At 38.6% G+C, this 15106-nt stretch overlaps 1 protein-coding gene across 1 annotated transcript in view; it reads right to left on the reverse strand.

Moving 5' to 3' along the window:
- Positions 1-4745: 4745 nt before the first annotated feature.
- The window catches only part of thsd7ba (thrombospondin, type I, domain containing 7Ba), a 255311-nt gene continuing 244950 nt past the window's right edge, over positions 4746-15106 (reverse strand). Inside the window, exons 26-30 of the mRNA XM_024286085.2 lie at positions 11966-12061; positions 10216-10298; positions 8699-8894; positions 8342-8429; positions 4746-6642 (exon numbers count right to left, since the gene is read on the reverse strand). Of these exons, the coding sequence (XP_024141853.1) occupies positions 6567-6642; positions 8342-8429; positions 8699-8894; positions 10216-10298; positions 11966-12061 (539 nt within the window). The 3' untranslated portion in view covers positions 4746-6566. The remainder of the gene's footprint in view (positions 6643-8341; positions 8430-8698; positions 8895-10215; positions 10299-11965; positions 12062-15106) is intronic.

Raw genomic sequence — 15106 nt, forward strand, 5'->3', positions numbered from 1 at the left:
CCCTCGACGTCCCTCTATGTGACTTTACATGACTCTAAACTATTTTTTTTTAAGGAAATACTTTTTAATGCTCCGTATAAAATATGAAATGTGTTCAAACTTCGCCTGAACTTCATTTTCCCAAAAGCTGAGAATTTTCTGGCCTTTAAGTCTCTGCCTCTCCTGCAGAATTCATTATTTAATTAGCTCATTTTTATAATAAGCTGTAAGTCTTAGAGAAACTCTTTGTACATTTAATGTTACATCTAAAAAGCAAAGGATCTGATCTCCCTCTAGAGCTTCTGTATTTATGACTTTTTATCTGAAATGGTCATTAACTGGAGCCACTTCTGAAGTGAAAGTGCTGCTGTTTTAAATCTTTGATGCTCCTGGCATTGTAGTCAAGCAGCTCTAGAGCTCATATGATCCTTTATATCTCTATATTTAAAGGTAAGGCCAAAAATATAGACAAAGTTGAAAATTTTTTTGTGCCGTACAGCAAAAATGTAAAGTGTTATCAAGTATAGTTGTTGATTTTTAGGGAAATTAACAACTAAACTGATTGTGTCTAAATTATGGATAAAAAGTAATTTAATGAGTAAAGAAAACGTTTTTGACATGTTTTGGATCATAAATAAGACTAAATTTACGACTTTAAATCTCGTAGATTTACGAGATTAAAAGTCGTAAATATAGCCTATGACTTTTAAAGTCATAAATATACGACTTTATTCTCGTAAATTTACAAGATTAAAAGTCGTAAATTTACGAGAAAAAAAGTCGTAATATTACTTTTTTTTTTTGGTGGCCCTAATACCCCGTCGTACATTAAAAATAAATGTTCTAAATGTGTTTTGTGTGATGTCATGTTGTGATTATTTGCAGATAAGTGGTCGCCACATGATGAAACAACAAATGTTGCGAAATAGAGATTAATTTTTCCCCAGAATGCGATTAATTAGTTAACTTATTTAAAGCGATTCCCTGCCCTAATTTAAACACATTTTGTGTTAGAAATTGTTCAGCCGCAATGCATTGTGGTCTATATTTGCTAATCTAGTGAGCATCGATGCACGCTAGGTTTTCGCAAAGACTTTTGGGAAATTTCTAGTGCACTTGATTTTAGTAGATTGGACAGAACTAAAGCTTCACAAAACGCTCCACGTCTTTCATCTTTAACCGAGGCTCCAATAAACCAAAAGAACTAGTGTTTTATCTCCTTAATAATTTTTTCCTGTAAAATTAAATTTTTTAAGTCGTAAATGTACTATTTTTAAAGACATAAATTTACGACTTTAAAACATGTACATTTTCATCCAAAAAAAAGTCATAAATTTAGCTTATGACTTTTAAAGTCATGAATTTATTCTGGTAATTTAACAGTTATGATGTTTATTTAGTAAAATTAAGACGTTAAAGTTGTAATAATAAAATATGTTTGGAAACTAGTTTGTAGACTTTAAAGAGTGTTAGCATGGCGAGCTCGCAAAATGGCGTTAGCGTGTTGCAAAAATGTGATGAATTGCTGACTCAACTGTAAAAGATATGACAAGAATGTGGGCGTGGTCAACAAGAAATCTCCGTTTCACCAAAGAAATCCAAAAGTTTTATTTTTGCAGATTCTTCTGAAAATGTAACTCCAAACGACCAAAACATAACGCAGGCCTTACAGCGCTGCTTGGGGCTTCAGTTATTATTAATATTATTTTGGACCATTAAACAACCCACAGATTCCTCTTTTTGTCCCCCCGACTCCATCGTTTTTCTTCTGCAGGAGTGGTGACCTCTTCTCAGTTTTCATGATCTCTGGCGCTTTGATTCTGCGTCTGCTGATGACGCCGTCTGGTTCTGTTTCTCATGAAGGTCTCTACCTTTTCCTGCTCGTTAAACCTCAGGGAAAAAGGAAAAATGAATATTTAATGATGTGTGTTGTTTCCACGAGCCGAGCAGCTCTGCTGTAAAATGAATCGAATAACAAGAAACGCGATGGAGGCGGATTGTAATGAATAGGTTTAATTACTCAGACTCGGTCCATAATTAATTGGCCTTGTGCTTAACCAACGTGTTGCAGACTGGTACGGTAAACTGAATTGAATTTAGAAATAATATCATAGAAAACTCCCTGTTGGTGGGTAAATAATTTAACAAAGAAACGTAAAAAAGCGTCTGAAACGCTGCAAACATGTTGGAGCTGACAGCTCTGATTGAGCTGACACAAACGTTCAAGTTCAACCTCGTCGGAGCAGAAGTGACTCAAAGATAAACGAATGAGTCCGAGCAAAGCTTTAAAGTCGGTTTTCCTGGAAAACGCAGGGACCTTGGGAACGTCAGAGTGGGAATCCGGGCGGAGAGTGAGATCAATCTTATCAGCTGTCTATCGCACATGTGTCAAAGTCGAGGCCCGGGGGCCGAATCCGGCCCTCCAGATCATTTTATTTCATTATTTTTAATAACCCGATGTTGTCTTGTTCTCATTTCTAACTTGTATAATTTTGACAAAATATATTTTTATGGAGATTAAAATATTGAAAGTTATTTAAGGTTTAAGTTGATTTATTCTGGAATAATATTATTGCATTTTATTATTCAGAATTATGTTTAAAAGTTACGGTTGTAAAGTTTTAAAAATTGTCATTCTGATTGTTTTTTGGACTATTTTGTTATTTACTAAGATTTTTAGGCAATTTGGAGTTTAGCTAATATTTCAGCTACATGCTAGCTGTTTTGGCTTAGTTAGGTGTTTTTTTTTAAATATTCTGAAGTTTAGCTATTTTTTCAGCTACATGCTAGCTTTCTTGGCTAACATAAGTTGTTTTATTTTTTAGGCTAATTTGGGATTTAGCTAATATTTTAGCTTGCTATCAGCTTCAGGGTTTTTTCAACATCTTTAGCTATCAGCACTAGCATCTTCAGTGACCAAATTCAGCTTCCAGCATTCTCACTAGCATTATCTATATATCTAGTTCATAATTATGTTAAAAAGTTATGATTTTAAAGTTTTAAAAATGTAGTTTTAGAGTGTTCAATAAATGTTTATCCTTTTCGGCCCATGACCTCAGGTGTGTTTTGGATTTTTGCCCCGTTGCGTTTGACACCGCTGGTCTATCAGCTCCAGGCTCCGCCTCCAAACCTGCATTTATTACATTTTATCAGGAAGTGGAGGAACAATCGAGAACTCCGTCTAATTGTTTTGTTTTTCACATCACCAAACCCAATGAAAGCCTCAAGTGTTTTACATGGACCCACAGTTTATTTGCATTTATGTCCACTTCTCCATGTACACACAATACTAACACAAATAGCAAAGTACTGTAAACAATGGATGAAGGTCGTCTTAGCGTTCTGGGGAATAACCCAGCAGATTTATTAATATTCATTTGGCCGGCTTCTCTTTGGGCCTTCGGGGGAATTGTAACGTGTCATCAGAAATTACCAACAATCCAGTCGTGTGTTTCATTCCGACCCAACATTGTGTGCTTTTTGTTGGTCAAATATGAACACACACCCTAAGGAAACTAATCTAAAACGTTTAGCAGACGGAAACAGAGTCGTTGCAAGGCCACTTAGAGCACTTTGTGCCGAACAGGTCAAGCATGCCTACATACAGTCAGCTGTAGAAGTCCCTTCAACATGTAACAACCATATTTGCACAACCAGAAAGGTTACAGAGTTACAGAGTAGATACATTCAGAAGGTGGTCATGTGACACGACGCTTTAAAGTCTTCGGTTGGTGGATGCAAAGCAAAGAGACGAAAGAAGAAATACATTTAAAGTTGTTGTTGTGAGGATTTTAATCAAAATAAATGTCAAATAAAATGTGAAAAACGTGGAAATAGTACAAAAATATAAATTAAGGAGTCCCAAAGTGTGCAGGACACTTAAATAAATAAATAAAGATGACAAATAAATACATTTATTTATATAATAGACCCTTTTCATTCAAAATGGAGACAAGTGTCTTCCTGTTTACAGGTTTTTAGGTCGGCAAAGCTGACAGCTGAACGATGTTTAACACAATTTTATGTAAAAAATAAAAGCTAACCTTACTAATAGTATCGGAAAATTGAACAATATTTATTGTATAAATGTCCAACCAAAATGTTTTCATTTTTCTCTTTTAGATCGTTCACAAACTCAAACACAAATGTCAGTAATCCTGCAGAATGATTCCCCAAATTCTAAAATAACAATATTAAACGAGTCGTGGATCATTTTCTCTGACGAAGGTAATAAGTACTTCACTGAATGTTACTTGTTCAATTATTAAGGATTTTATTCTTCTAATTTATGCTAATGCTAATGCTAGGAAATAAGACGCAGAGCTGCAAAAATCCTTTCTGACCAGTTAAAAGTCAGAGAAACTAATGTTTTCTGTCCGGTGATCTGCTCTTCGCTCATTCATAGTTCTAACTAGAGCTGGGCGGATCGATCCAAAGTATCGATAGTATTGATCTGAAGTTGGTATCGGATCGATATTAATATTTCTACTCTTTGAAACCTTTCTGCATCGTTCACCAGTCCTGCATGGATGCAGCCATTCTTCCCTCTTTTATTTAAATGCTGAATTATTTTTGACTAATTATGTTTCATGTTTTTGTATTTTACTTAAAGGCTAAGAAGTTACAAATTATTTGAATTTCTACCATTTTTTTATAATTTTTTTTATTGTTAAACATTTTAATTTATTTTTGTACCATAATTTCTTGTTTCTTGTGGTTTGTTGACTGTTTAGGATTCACCTCTTCATTTTTATAAGTTTTTATCTTAATAAAATATGTTTTATTTATTTTAAAATATTGTCTTAATTCTGTTTTTATGTTTACTAAGTAATTAAAAAAGAGAAACTTACAAAGAAAAATCAACGGTGATTAAAAACAATTGAGATTTTGGGGCTCATGACACATCCACCTCATTTATGAATAATATTGATATTAGTATTGATATCGACAGGTATCAGATCAATAATGTTTCTCCCCTTTGCTTTTACTCGTAACCGTGTCTGATGTGCGGGAAAATAAAGGTAAAAAAAAGATCAAATTAACTGGAAACTGCTGGCAAAAATGTGAAAGTGACTATTTGGACTCAGTTTACTAAATACGTACGACCAGTGCTGAACTTTTTTCTTGGCAACTCTTATTTTGAAAGTTAAAAAATCCATCCATTCATGATGGATTTTTCTTTTTTCTGGTCGCTTAAGCTAAAAAATATGTGGTTTAATAGCTGCGCATAAAATATTTGCTGTACCAAACCTGTTTTTGTAATAATTCACTAAATACCACGTAAAACGACAAAAAACCCCTTAAAACAACAACAACTACGTTTAGCCCTGGAAGTGATTAAAATGCATCTTTGCTGCACATAAAGATGATTTTCCAACCTTCTTTGTGCTCGATCGCACTTAGAATATGTTCAAATTAAATCAAGCAGAATAGAATAATATCTGCTCAAATGAAAGGTTGATATTTTCAATTAAACCTCAAATATTGGAGGATTCATACGCTTAAATTTAGATTTGTGAACGATCTAAGACAGGAAATGAAAGTAGTTAGGTAGTACATTTATAAAAATAAATATTGGATAATTTTTCATTACAATTAGTAAGCCTAACTCTTATTATTTAAGTTAAACTGTTCAAGCGTTCAGTTTTGTCGCCATTGTGTGACGTCGCGGTGAAAAGGGTCTGGTGGTTGTAGGCGGTCCTTCAGTGTCATCCAGCGGCTGAATCGTCCCGACTGTCCTGGTTTTGGGTGATCTGTGCTCAATGTGTCACGTCTGAGTGTCATGAGGTCAAATCTCCCACTTGCTGGTATTAATAATTCGATTTGCATCAAGAGATTTTGTGATTTTGAAACAAACTGCATCCATCCTCAAACCAAACGAAACTCAAAGGATGAAATCATGTGCTGATGATGAAGGAGAAGGAACTGCATCGCTGTGTCTTTGAAATCAAGGCAGGCTCGCTTTTGGTTTCCACGTGTACACAACATATGGCATCATCAACAAAGTAACACAATCAGACGGCAAAAACTTGCATCACAGTTAAAACACTAGAAAAGTCGTTTGAAAGAAAGAAATCTAACTGAATCAGCACTAACATAGTGCATAAATCATCTGGTTTGTTCAGAAACGTGGAAAAAAGGCTGTTTGGATCGGAGGACCGGAGGGCCGGAGGGCCGGAGGGCCGGAGGGACAGACATCCAGCACTGATGAGGACAAACCTTTGACCATCACAAACTCCTCACGTCCTCCCTGGAAACTCTCAGGCACACAAACAAAAAGGTAAACCCAGAGAAAAGATATAAAAGAATAAAAAAGAAGGAGTGGTCCCTCTGGTTCGTCCGTTCCTCTGAGCTGCAGGAATGTTCCTCTCAGTCCGACCCGGGCCTCGGCTGAGTAATGTAGCAAGCAGGTAAAAACTAGTGGTCCACGGTCACTTGGACAGCTTTGGTTCCGTTTCTCTGTTCCGGCTGCAGCTCCAGTCGTGGGAGGAGCTCCAGCAGCGACCGTCGGGTCCAGTCTATGCGCTCGGCGATACGCCGCACACGACCAGGATTTGGGGGTGTCCTCGTGAGGTTCGGCAGCACGGTTACATATCCATGTCGCCATCATAAGCCAGGGTCAGGGGCTTCTGCGGTGGAGAAGACGTGCTTTTGGATGGCTGACTGAAGAAAAGACAAAGCAACATAAGGCAGAGATAAGACATAAAAAACTAAAACCGAAAGCATGTGGCTGAGCGGCCAACAGCAGCTCAACTTGATTTCATTCTTTACGAAGGATTCCATTATCTGATAAGAGCGGCTCACGGCAGACAGTGTTGTGGGAATATAACTCATACTTGACAGGGTTCTGTTCTGGTTTCGCTTTTCCATTTGTTCTCATGGAAAATGTGTTAAAACGACAGTCGTGTGAGGAGAAGGTGAAGCTTCAGCCGCTGCAAACTAAATCCAACAATCAGAGGGTTCCTACATGATCTTCACATGAAGTAAAGTCAACTCCACGAGGAACACGTCAACATTTACTGAACTAAAGAGCTTCAGACCCTCAGGGGTCTGCTCAAGGTTTTCTTCAGTCATGAAAATAATAATATTTTATCGATGAACTCAAAAAAAGGTTTTAGATATTTTGTAACATTATTATTTGTGAGCAAACCTAATTTAAAAATAAAAAGGAGAAGTCTTAATTAGAGTTTAGGGAACACACGTGTCAAAGTCAAGGCCCGGGGGCCGGATCCGGCCCTCCAGGTAATTTTATTTTATTGTTATTATTGACCCGATGTTATCTCTCATTTCTAACAAGGATAATTTTGACAAAATACATTTTTATGGACAGCAAAAAATAAAAAGTTTAAAAAAGTAATTTAATGTTAAAGTTGATTTATTCTGAAATAATATTCCTGGCTTTTTAATTAATCATAATTATGTTAAAAAGTTACAGTTTTAAATTTGTAAAATTTGGCCTTCTGCTAGCTTTTTGACTATCTTGGTATTTACTAAGATTTTTAGGCTAATTTGGAGTTTAGCTAATATCTCAGCAACATGCTAGCTGTTTTGGCTAATTTAGTTTTAATTTTTTTTAGGCTAATTTGGCATTTAGCTAATATTTTAGGTGGCTATTGGCTTAAGCATTTTCAGCTATTAGCGTCAGTAATTTCAGCTATTGGCTTCAGCGTTGTTAGCTTAGCGTTCTTTAGCTAATATTTCATGCTAGCTGTTTCGACTAAACTAGTTTTTTTCAGTTTGTATTCTTACTTGGCATTTAGCTAATATTTTAGTTGGTTATCAATTTCAGGATCTTCAGCTATCAGCACTAGCATTTTCAGCTTCCAGTTCAGCTAACAGAACTCACACTAGCATTATCCCAGGTAATGCTATATATCTATTTTATGTTGAAACGTTGTGGTTTTAAAGTTTTCAAATGTAGTTTTAGAGTGTTCAGTAAATGTTTATCCTGTTCCGACCTAAAGTGTGTTTTGGATTTTGGCCTCTTGTACGATTGAGTTTGACACTCCTGGTTTAAAGATTCCAGCTCAGACGAGGAAAACAAAGACGTTCATGGATCTGTTTGTCTGCAAAAGGATGCATCAAAATGAGGAGGACAAACACAATCTTTTCAAACTGCATTTTTTCATCTTCTCCTGATGTTCTGATGTGTCCTCCACCAAAAATGTCACAAGAAGATGATTAAGAACATTAAAAAGACCATTTTCATCAGAGTGGGTCTTTAAAGATTAGTGGAAGGAAAAGAAAGAGGGTATTTTTGTGAGACTGAAGAGGATTTACCTGCTTTTTCATGTGACTGCACCTGAAAAGTCTTTAAAACCACAGAATTAGACTTTTTAATACGCAGAAATGTGGTACTTACCAGATCAGGAATGATAAGACAACGACGAAGAGTATAATGATGAAGCCAACAACGGCCACAGCATAAACCCACAGCTTCACTCTTCCATCTGTGTCAAACAGAGCAGAAGGACTTCAGTATACATCCATCAGCATCTCTTTCTCCTCCAGTTCAGAATAACAAAGTTTCCTCTCAGGCTCACTGCATTTCTCTGCAGTTTTATGCTCCATTGAAGTTTTTTTTTCTTCTCTCTATAATGATGAGCTCTGTAAAAAACTTTGACCTAGAATGATTTCCTCCCCTGGTGTTCTGATCCAGCTACAAAGGCTGGTTCAAAGCCGTTCTCAGGCTGAGCCGTGCACATTTCCATTTCAGTACCTGGTCCGACAGGCCGTAACGTCCACTCGCTGAAGAGGTCGTTGGCCTGAGACGGCCGAGGTTTTAATCTCCCAGACGTGGATTTCACATCCGCCTTCTTGTTGTTGTCGAACCCCGGGGTTCTGGTGCAGTAGTCCAGGAAGCCGTGGGAGGTCATCACTTCAGTGTAACCCTTCTCACACCCACACACTCCACTCTGGAGGAGGACGGACGTCAGGGTTAGAATAGTTTCTACCAAATGATCTTGATGAAGGTCTAAGTCACACGTGTCAAAGTCAATCATTTTATTTTATTGTTATTAATGACCCGATGTTATCTTGAGCTCATTTCTAACTTGTATAATTTTGACAAAAGATATTTTTATGTAGAGTAAAATATTTAAAGTTATTTAAGGTTTAAGTTGATTTATTCTGGAATAATATTCCTGTCTTTTATTATTCAGAATTATTTTAAACAGTTTTGAAAATTGTCATTCTGTTAGCTTTTTGGACTATTTTGGCATTTACCAAAACTTAGGCTATTTTGGAGTTTAGCTAATATTTCAGCTACATGCTAGCTGTTTGGGTAATTAAGGCTTTTTTTGTTTGTTTTTTATGCGGTTTTAGAGGTAGGCTAATATTTCAGCTACATGCTAGCTTTTTTGTTCAATTTCAGCTTTTTTAAGCTATTTTTGAATTTAGATAACATTTCCTCTCTTTTTTTTTGTTATTTTAGGTTGTTTCGGAGTTTAGCTAATATTTCAGCTACATGCTAGCTAATTTAGACTTTTTTTCATTTTTTTTTTAGGATATTTGAAGTTTAGCTATTTCTTTCAGCTACATTCTATCTGTTTTGGCTAACCTAGGTTTTTTTTTGTCCAATTTGGCATTTACCTAATATCTTAGCTAGCTATCAGCTTCAGTGTTTTCAGTTATTAATTCCAGCATCTTCAGCTCAGCTTACATCATTCACACTAACATTATCACAGGTAATGCTATATATCTAGTTCATAATTATGTTAAAAAGTTACGGTTTTAAAGTTTTAAAAATGCAGTTTTAGAGTGTTCAATAAATGTTTATCCTGTTCAACCCGCGACCTAAGGTGTGTTTTGAGTTTGACACTCCTGGTCTAAATGGTATTTTGAGTGAATTGTATTTCCAGTTTTTCATTTGCAACACCACCTCCAGAAAAGCTGCAGATCCAGCCACTTTTGATAAATAACAGACTGATCATCATAAAAAGGGCCATTGAAGCTGACCAGTGAACCCATGCTCATGGAGAGGTGCAGTTACATAACCGTACTCCAAGTGGCAGTAAACATCAACTTATCATGTTTCATATTCCTCCTGCTGCTGTGCACTTTTGAGCTCACATTTTCCCATTAATATGATTAACTTTTGATGGCCTGTTGTGGGAAATTAAATATGTCATCTGTCAGAATCGATACAACTCTACACACGGAGCGTGAGCAGAAAATGACAGGGAAAGGCAGAATTATAGAGATCGCAGCTGCTCGATCAAAGCACAATGATCCTACCGGTGTGCAGTGAGAGAAGGGCTTCGTGCACGGAGGATGGCAGTGCCGGAGCGTAGTCGGCCTTTTCTGATGGAAACACCCCCCTGAAGAAAGAAAACATAATCTAAACGCTGCGCCTTTAACCTACTGATCACCACATTAATGTTCTGTCATGCCTGATTAATGGACTCAAAGGGCAATCATTGGTCCGGATCAATAACGAGTATTTAATTCTAGCATGGAGAATTACATGTCAATACATCATACGTTTGTGCCTCCAGCTTGAGGTTTCCGATTTACCATAAACTCCAATGAAATCTGTATTTATCACACATCGGACTTTCTTCAACCTTTAATTCTCCGAGCATTTTGACTGTTTTCTATAAGCCGTCTTCCTTCGCCTCAAATATAAATGCATAGTTATGTTTATAGGTGCTGAAGGTGTCCCTGCTGCCAGAGCCGGCCTTATTGATTGCTTATCTTAAAAGGGAGCAGGGAAATCAATAGCCGCCGCTCTCAGAGTAGGTCAAATAAGGTGTAAAATTCAGCTAAAACACACGGAAACAGTGTGTGAGTGCAGAGGCATGAAGTCTGCAACCCACAGAAAGTACACTGTTCAAACTTCAATTTGCAGTTTTATTCTGACATCTTTCTGATTATGAAGGACAGCGGGACTCAGGAGTTTGTCCTATAATTTGTTAAGAACTTTTAAGGCACTGAAATAATTTGGTGGAACCAAATGGTAAAAGGTCCCTTCTTAATCCACGATCTAGAGTTGTTCGTTTATCTTCTGGTTCTTAACATGACGGTGTTCCTTAGTCACTTCCTCAGGTGAAGCAGTTTACATTTCTGAATGATCTGACCACAGGTGAGGGAAGATGACCAATGCATCCTAGATGTGTCGAGATGCAGTTGTCCTTTGTGGTAAAGTGAGAGCTAAGTCGGTCAATATATGCTTTTACCCTGAACTATGATCATGGGTTCTGAGTAAAGGTAAGATGATGGACACACATGATATAAATGGGTTTTATTGGTTGGGTGATGGTCTTCTGGAGTAAAACACTGTTTCTCCATAGGAACAAAATACAACGGTTCAGACGTCTGGAAAAAACGAGACGCAGACAGCTTTTCTTAAGAAGTGTTAGCGGATGTGAAGCTGTGTGAAAGCTCTGCTGGAGATCCTGCTAAAAAAAACAGTTTTCTCAGCTAGCTGAGTAACATTTCATGGCAGGATGGATGAGAAGATGGATGGATGAAAGGATGGAAGAAATGATGGATGGATTGAAGGATAAATGAAAGTATTGGTGGAGTAGATGGACAGATTATGGATGAATGAATGAATAAATAGATTAAAAGGTAGATGAAAGGAATGGTGTGATGGATGGATGGATGGATGAATTGATGAATCAATTAATGGAAGGATTGATGGATGAACGATGGATGGATCGATGGGTGGATGGATGGATGATCCTGGTTAGTACACAGTCTAGACAGAATCCTGGTTTTATGAATTCTGTAGATGATCGCTTTGAACCTTCCACCACCAGAACCGCCTGCTGTGAACACACCGACTCTCAGGGACAAACATACGTTTTTCCACCATCAGATATCTGATGTGGTCTAAATTGCTCTGAAAAAAGTTAGAACTGACTAATTTCATGGTTAAAAAACGCCGTCTGAGCTGCAGCCGGCCTCGCCGACGTCTGGATGCTCCCGGGAGCGGCTCCGTTTCATGAGTCTCAGGGGTCCAGATGAAACCCCAACTATTCACCTGTGACATTGACACCATCCGAGCGTTGACACCACACCGCCCTCTCATTGTTGCTCCAGCCTCCTGTTTTCCACTGGTAAGTGTGGCATTTCCCTTCTGTAGAAACAGCAGAGGCAGAGCTCGTTAGCACCTTGTGCTGGGCATCCAGACCTGCCGTCAGACTCCGGCGGCTCCCAACCTCCCGAACGTTACAGCATCAGGTTAGATATATTATGCTTGTAATGACAAGAAGAAAAGAAGAACATCGGTATTGAAGCAGAGTGCTGCAGGACGAAGGATACTTTAAAAAAATGAGACCAAATTGGTTTGAATTGTATGAAATTGGCACTCCTTCGTACAATCAAAGCGTTTAGGTTGGCAGATAAAAACCACACAGAGAGTTTGATGTGAGGAGAAGATCACAGACACCCAAACCGGTGTTTTTCTTTTCTCTTGAACAAAGGAAAGACTGGAGCTACAAAAGATCCAACTATCACTAATGAAATAACCCAGGTATAGATGAAAAGAAAATCAAAGTTCATTGTTAGTCACTGGAAATGTTCTGTACATGTTTACATACATCGGTAATTAGACGTTTATATTCTTTAACAGGTTTTTAAACAATTACTTCATAAATCATGTTAAAGCAGAAATACAGAGAACGTTTGTACTAAAACTACATCCGTCGTCGATAGTGCTTCGTAGAACAATCACTAACAGAAGGAGCGTCTCTGCAGTGACGCTTCATGGTCGTTTAATCATGATTAAGATTATATGACCGTGTTTTGGTTGGACTGCTGCCAGCCCTGGAATCCCGGAGACAGTAAAATTCTCCTGTTTTATTTTAGTGGACCAGCTGCTGTCTTTTGAATTGTAACTATGGCTTTACCGATCTCATGCAGGCTTTAGTTATTGATCAGTCATTACAAACATGACAATTTGATGATTGTGTTCTTATATGTTTAATTACAGTGGTCTCTCATTTATGGCGGGAGTTGCTTTCTAGAAATAACCAGCATAGGTGAAATCCACAAGCACATTAACAATAACTATAGAAATCTTTAAGGATATAAAACTCCTCACTACACACTTTTGACACTTTTCTCAGACAGACTCAGTCACACTTTTCTCTCTTCTTTAAACTCAAAGTTCAAACCTTCACAGAAAAACAAAACCAGTTTAATAGAATGAAAACAACACATTCTCTACAGGAGACATAGCATGGAAGAGATTGACAACAGTCTACAGCCAATCAAGATGCAGAACACAATACACTGTAAAAAAAGAAAAACTATGCACACTAAAATGTTCCAAAAGAAAATATATAAAACAGGGAAACCGCAAAAGGTTAAAGCGAGCGACCACAGTATCTCCAAAGAGAATGACAGACAAACTCCTGTTTTTCAGGTCTGTCTCAGACCCCCAGACTCCATTCCCAAATTTGATACCAGCCTAGAAATAAACAGTATTGCATTTCCACCAGAAGACCACTTCTTTATCACTTATTTTTCATTTAGTTCTCCATGCCTCTGTTTGGTGCAGTGTGATTCCCCATGTTGTGTTGTCATTTTTTCCACTCCTCTATGGGGGAGCTGTGCTCCTGTCCTTGGCCGTGGACCCGGCCTCTGGCTCGACCCGTGCCTTCAGCTGTTCCCATTGCCCCATCTGGTTAAAGGATAGTCTGTGCTCCTGTCCTTGGCCGTGGACCTGGCCTCTGGCTCGATTCACACCCACACCTGTCCCCCAGTTCCATCTGGATGAAGGATCATCTGTGCTCCTGTCCTTGGCCCAGGACCTCGCCTCTGGCTCGACTCGAGCCCCCAGGGCTTACCCGAGCACCATTTGGATAAAGGATTGTCTCTGCTCCTGCCCTTGGCCGTGAACCTCGGCTCTGGCTCCATTCATGCCCCCAGCTGTCCATCAGCCCCATCTGGAGTTGTAGAGTTAGATAAGCTAATCTTTCTTTAACAATCCTGGTACATCGCCTGTCCGTCCTGGGAGAGGATCTCTCCTTAATGCTTACTTCCCTGAAGTTTCTTCTTTTTACCTTTTTCCTTAAAGATCCCGGGCGGGGATGCCCGGTTGGTTTAGTTCAGCAATCAGCTATTCTTTACATTTTACGACTGATTTGATGTTTTTGGACAATGACAGGTGTGAAGCCCATTGAGACAACTGTGTTGTGTGATTGGGCGATATATAAATAAAATTGAATTGGAAAGGGGGGCAGGTTTAAGAAGGACTCAAATTCCCATAAAACCCACGTTGAAAAGAATAAACCGATGTACAGTCCAGTTTTAAATGTTTTTTTTTTTTTTTAACCCTATGACAATATTTGCAAACTAGATGACAAACAATAGTGTATGATAGAACACTAAGAATCTAAGATTCAGGTTTAACAAATGTGTCTTGGTGGAAACAGAAGATACTGTGCTTTGATAATTCTCTGCTCGTCAGTGTTTGGAACTGGCTCATATTATTAGCCAACAATCTCATGCATATTGTCCCTGATGAGTTAGGAAAGTGATGGTTTAATCTGCCCCTTCATGGCTCGCACCTGCCCTACATCTGCGACATCCACTCCTCCGCTCATTAAGGATTTGGAGTTTTATTCCAGAGATAGGTTAGGCTTTTGAAACCCAATCAGCTGCTAGAGCATATAAACAACACTCGAGTTGGCATGGTTACTCATCACAACAGATGCTGAGAAGGGGCTCTATACCAGATGAGATCACTCACAACAGGGCATCCAAACTTCCAGTAAAGAAAACTAACGCCGGAGTCACACAGGACGCGATAGCGCCGCGAAGCGGCGCGGAACGGCGTGCGCTTCCATTCGGCGCCCATGTTAACCTATTGCGTCGGTCACACCAAGCGCGGAGCGACGCGCAGCGGCGCGGAGGGTCCGCGCGGTGCAGCGCAACGTTTCGGCGTCTGGCCTATTTCTTCCGCGCGACGCGAGCGCTCCGCGTCAATACTGGCAGGAAGTTGCATCGAAATACATGAGAAAATCCGGTTTATTTTCAAAATAGAACCAATTTTTCACAATAAAACGCCGCGATTGACAAATGTTATCAAATTTTTGTGTCTAAACAGACAGTAGAGATGAAAATATGCATACAATCAAAACACACAGACACGCGTGCGCGAGAGCCCCCACCCCGG

The sequence above is a fragment of the Oryzias melastigma genome, linkage group LG21 (assembly GCF_002922805.2).
Source record: "Oryzias melastigma strain HK-1 linkage group LG21, ASM292280v2, whole genome shotgun sequence".
Classification (NCBI taxonomy): Eukaryota; Metazoa; Chordata; class Actinopteri; order Beloniformes; family Adrianichthyidae; genus Oryzias; species Oryzias melastigma.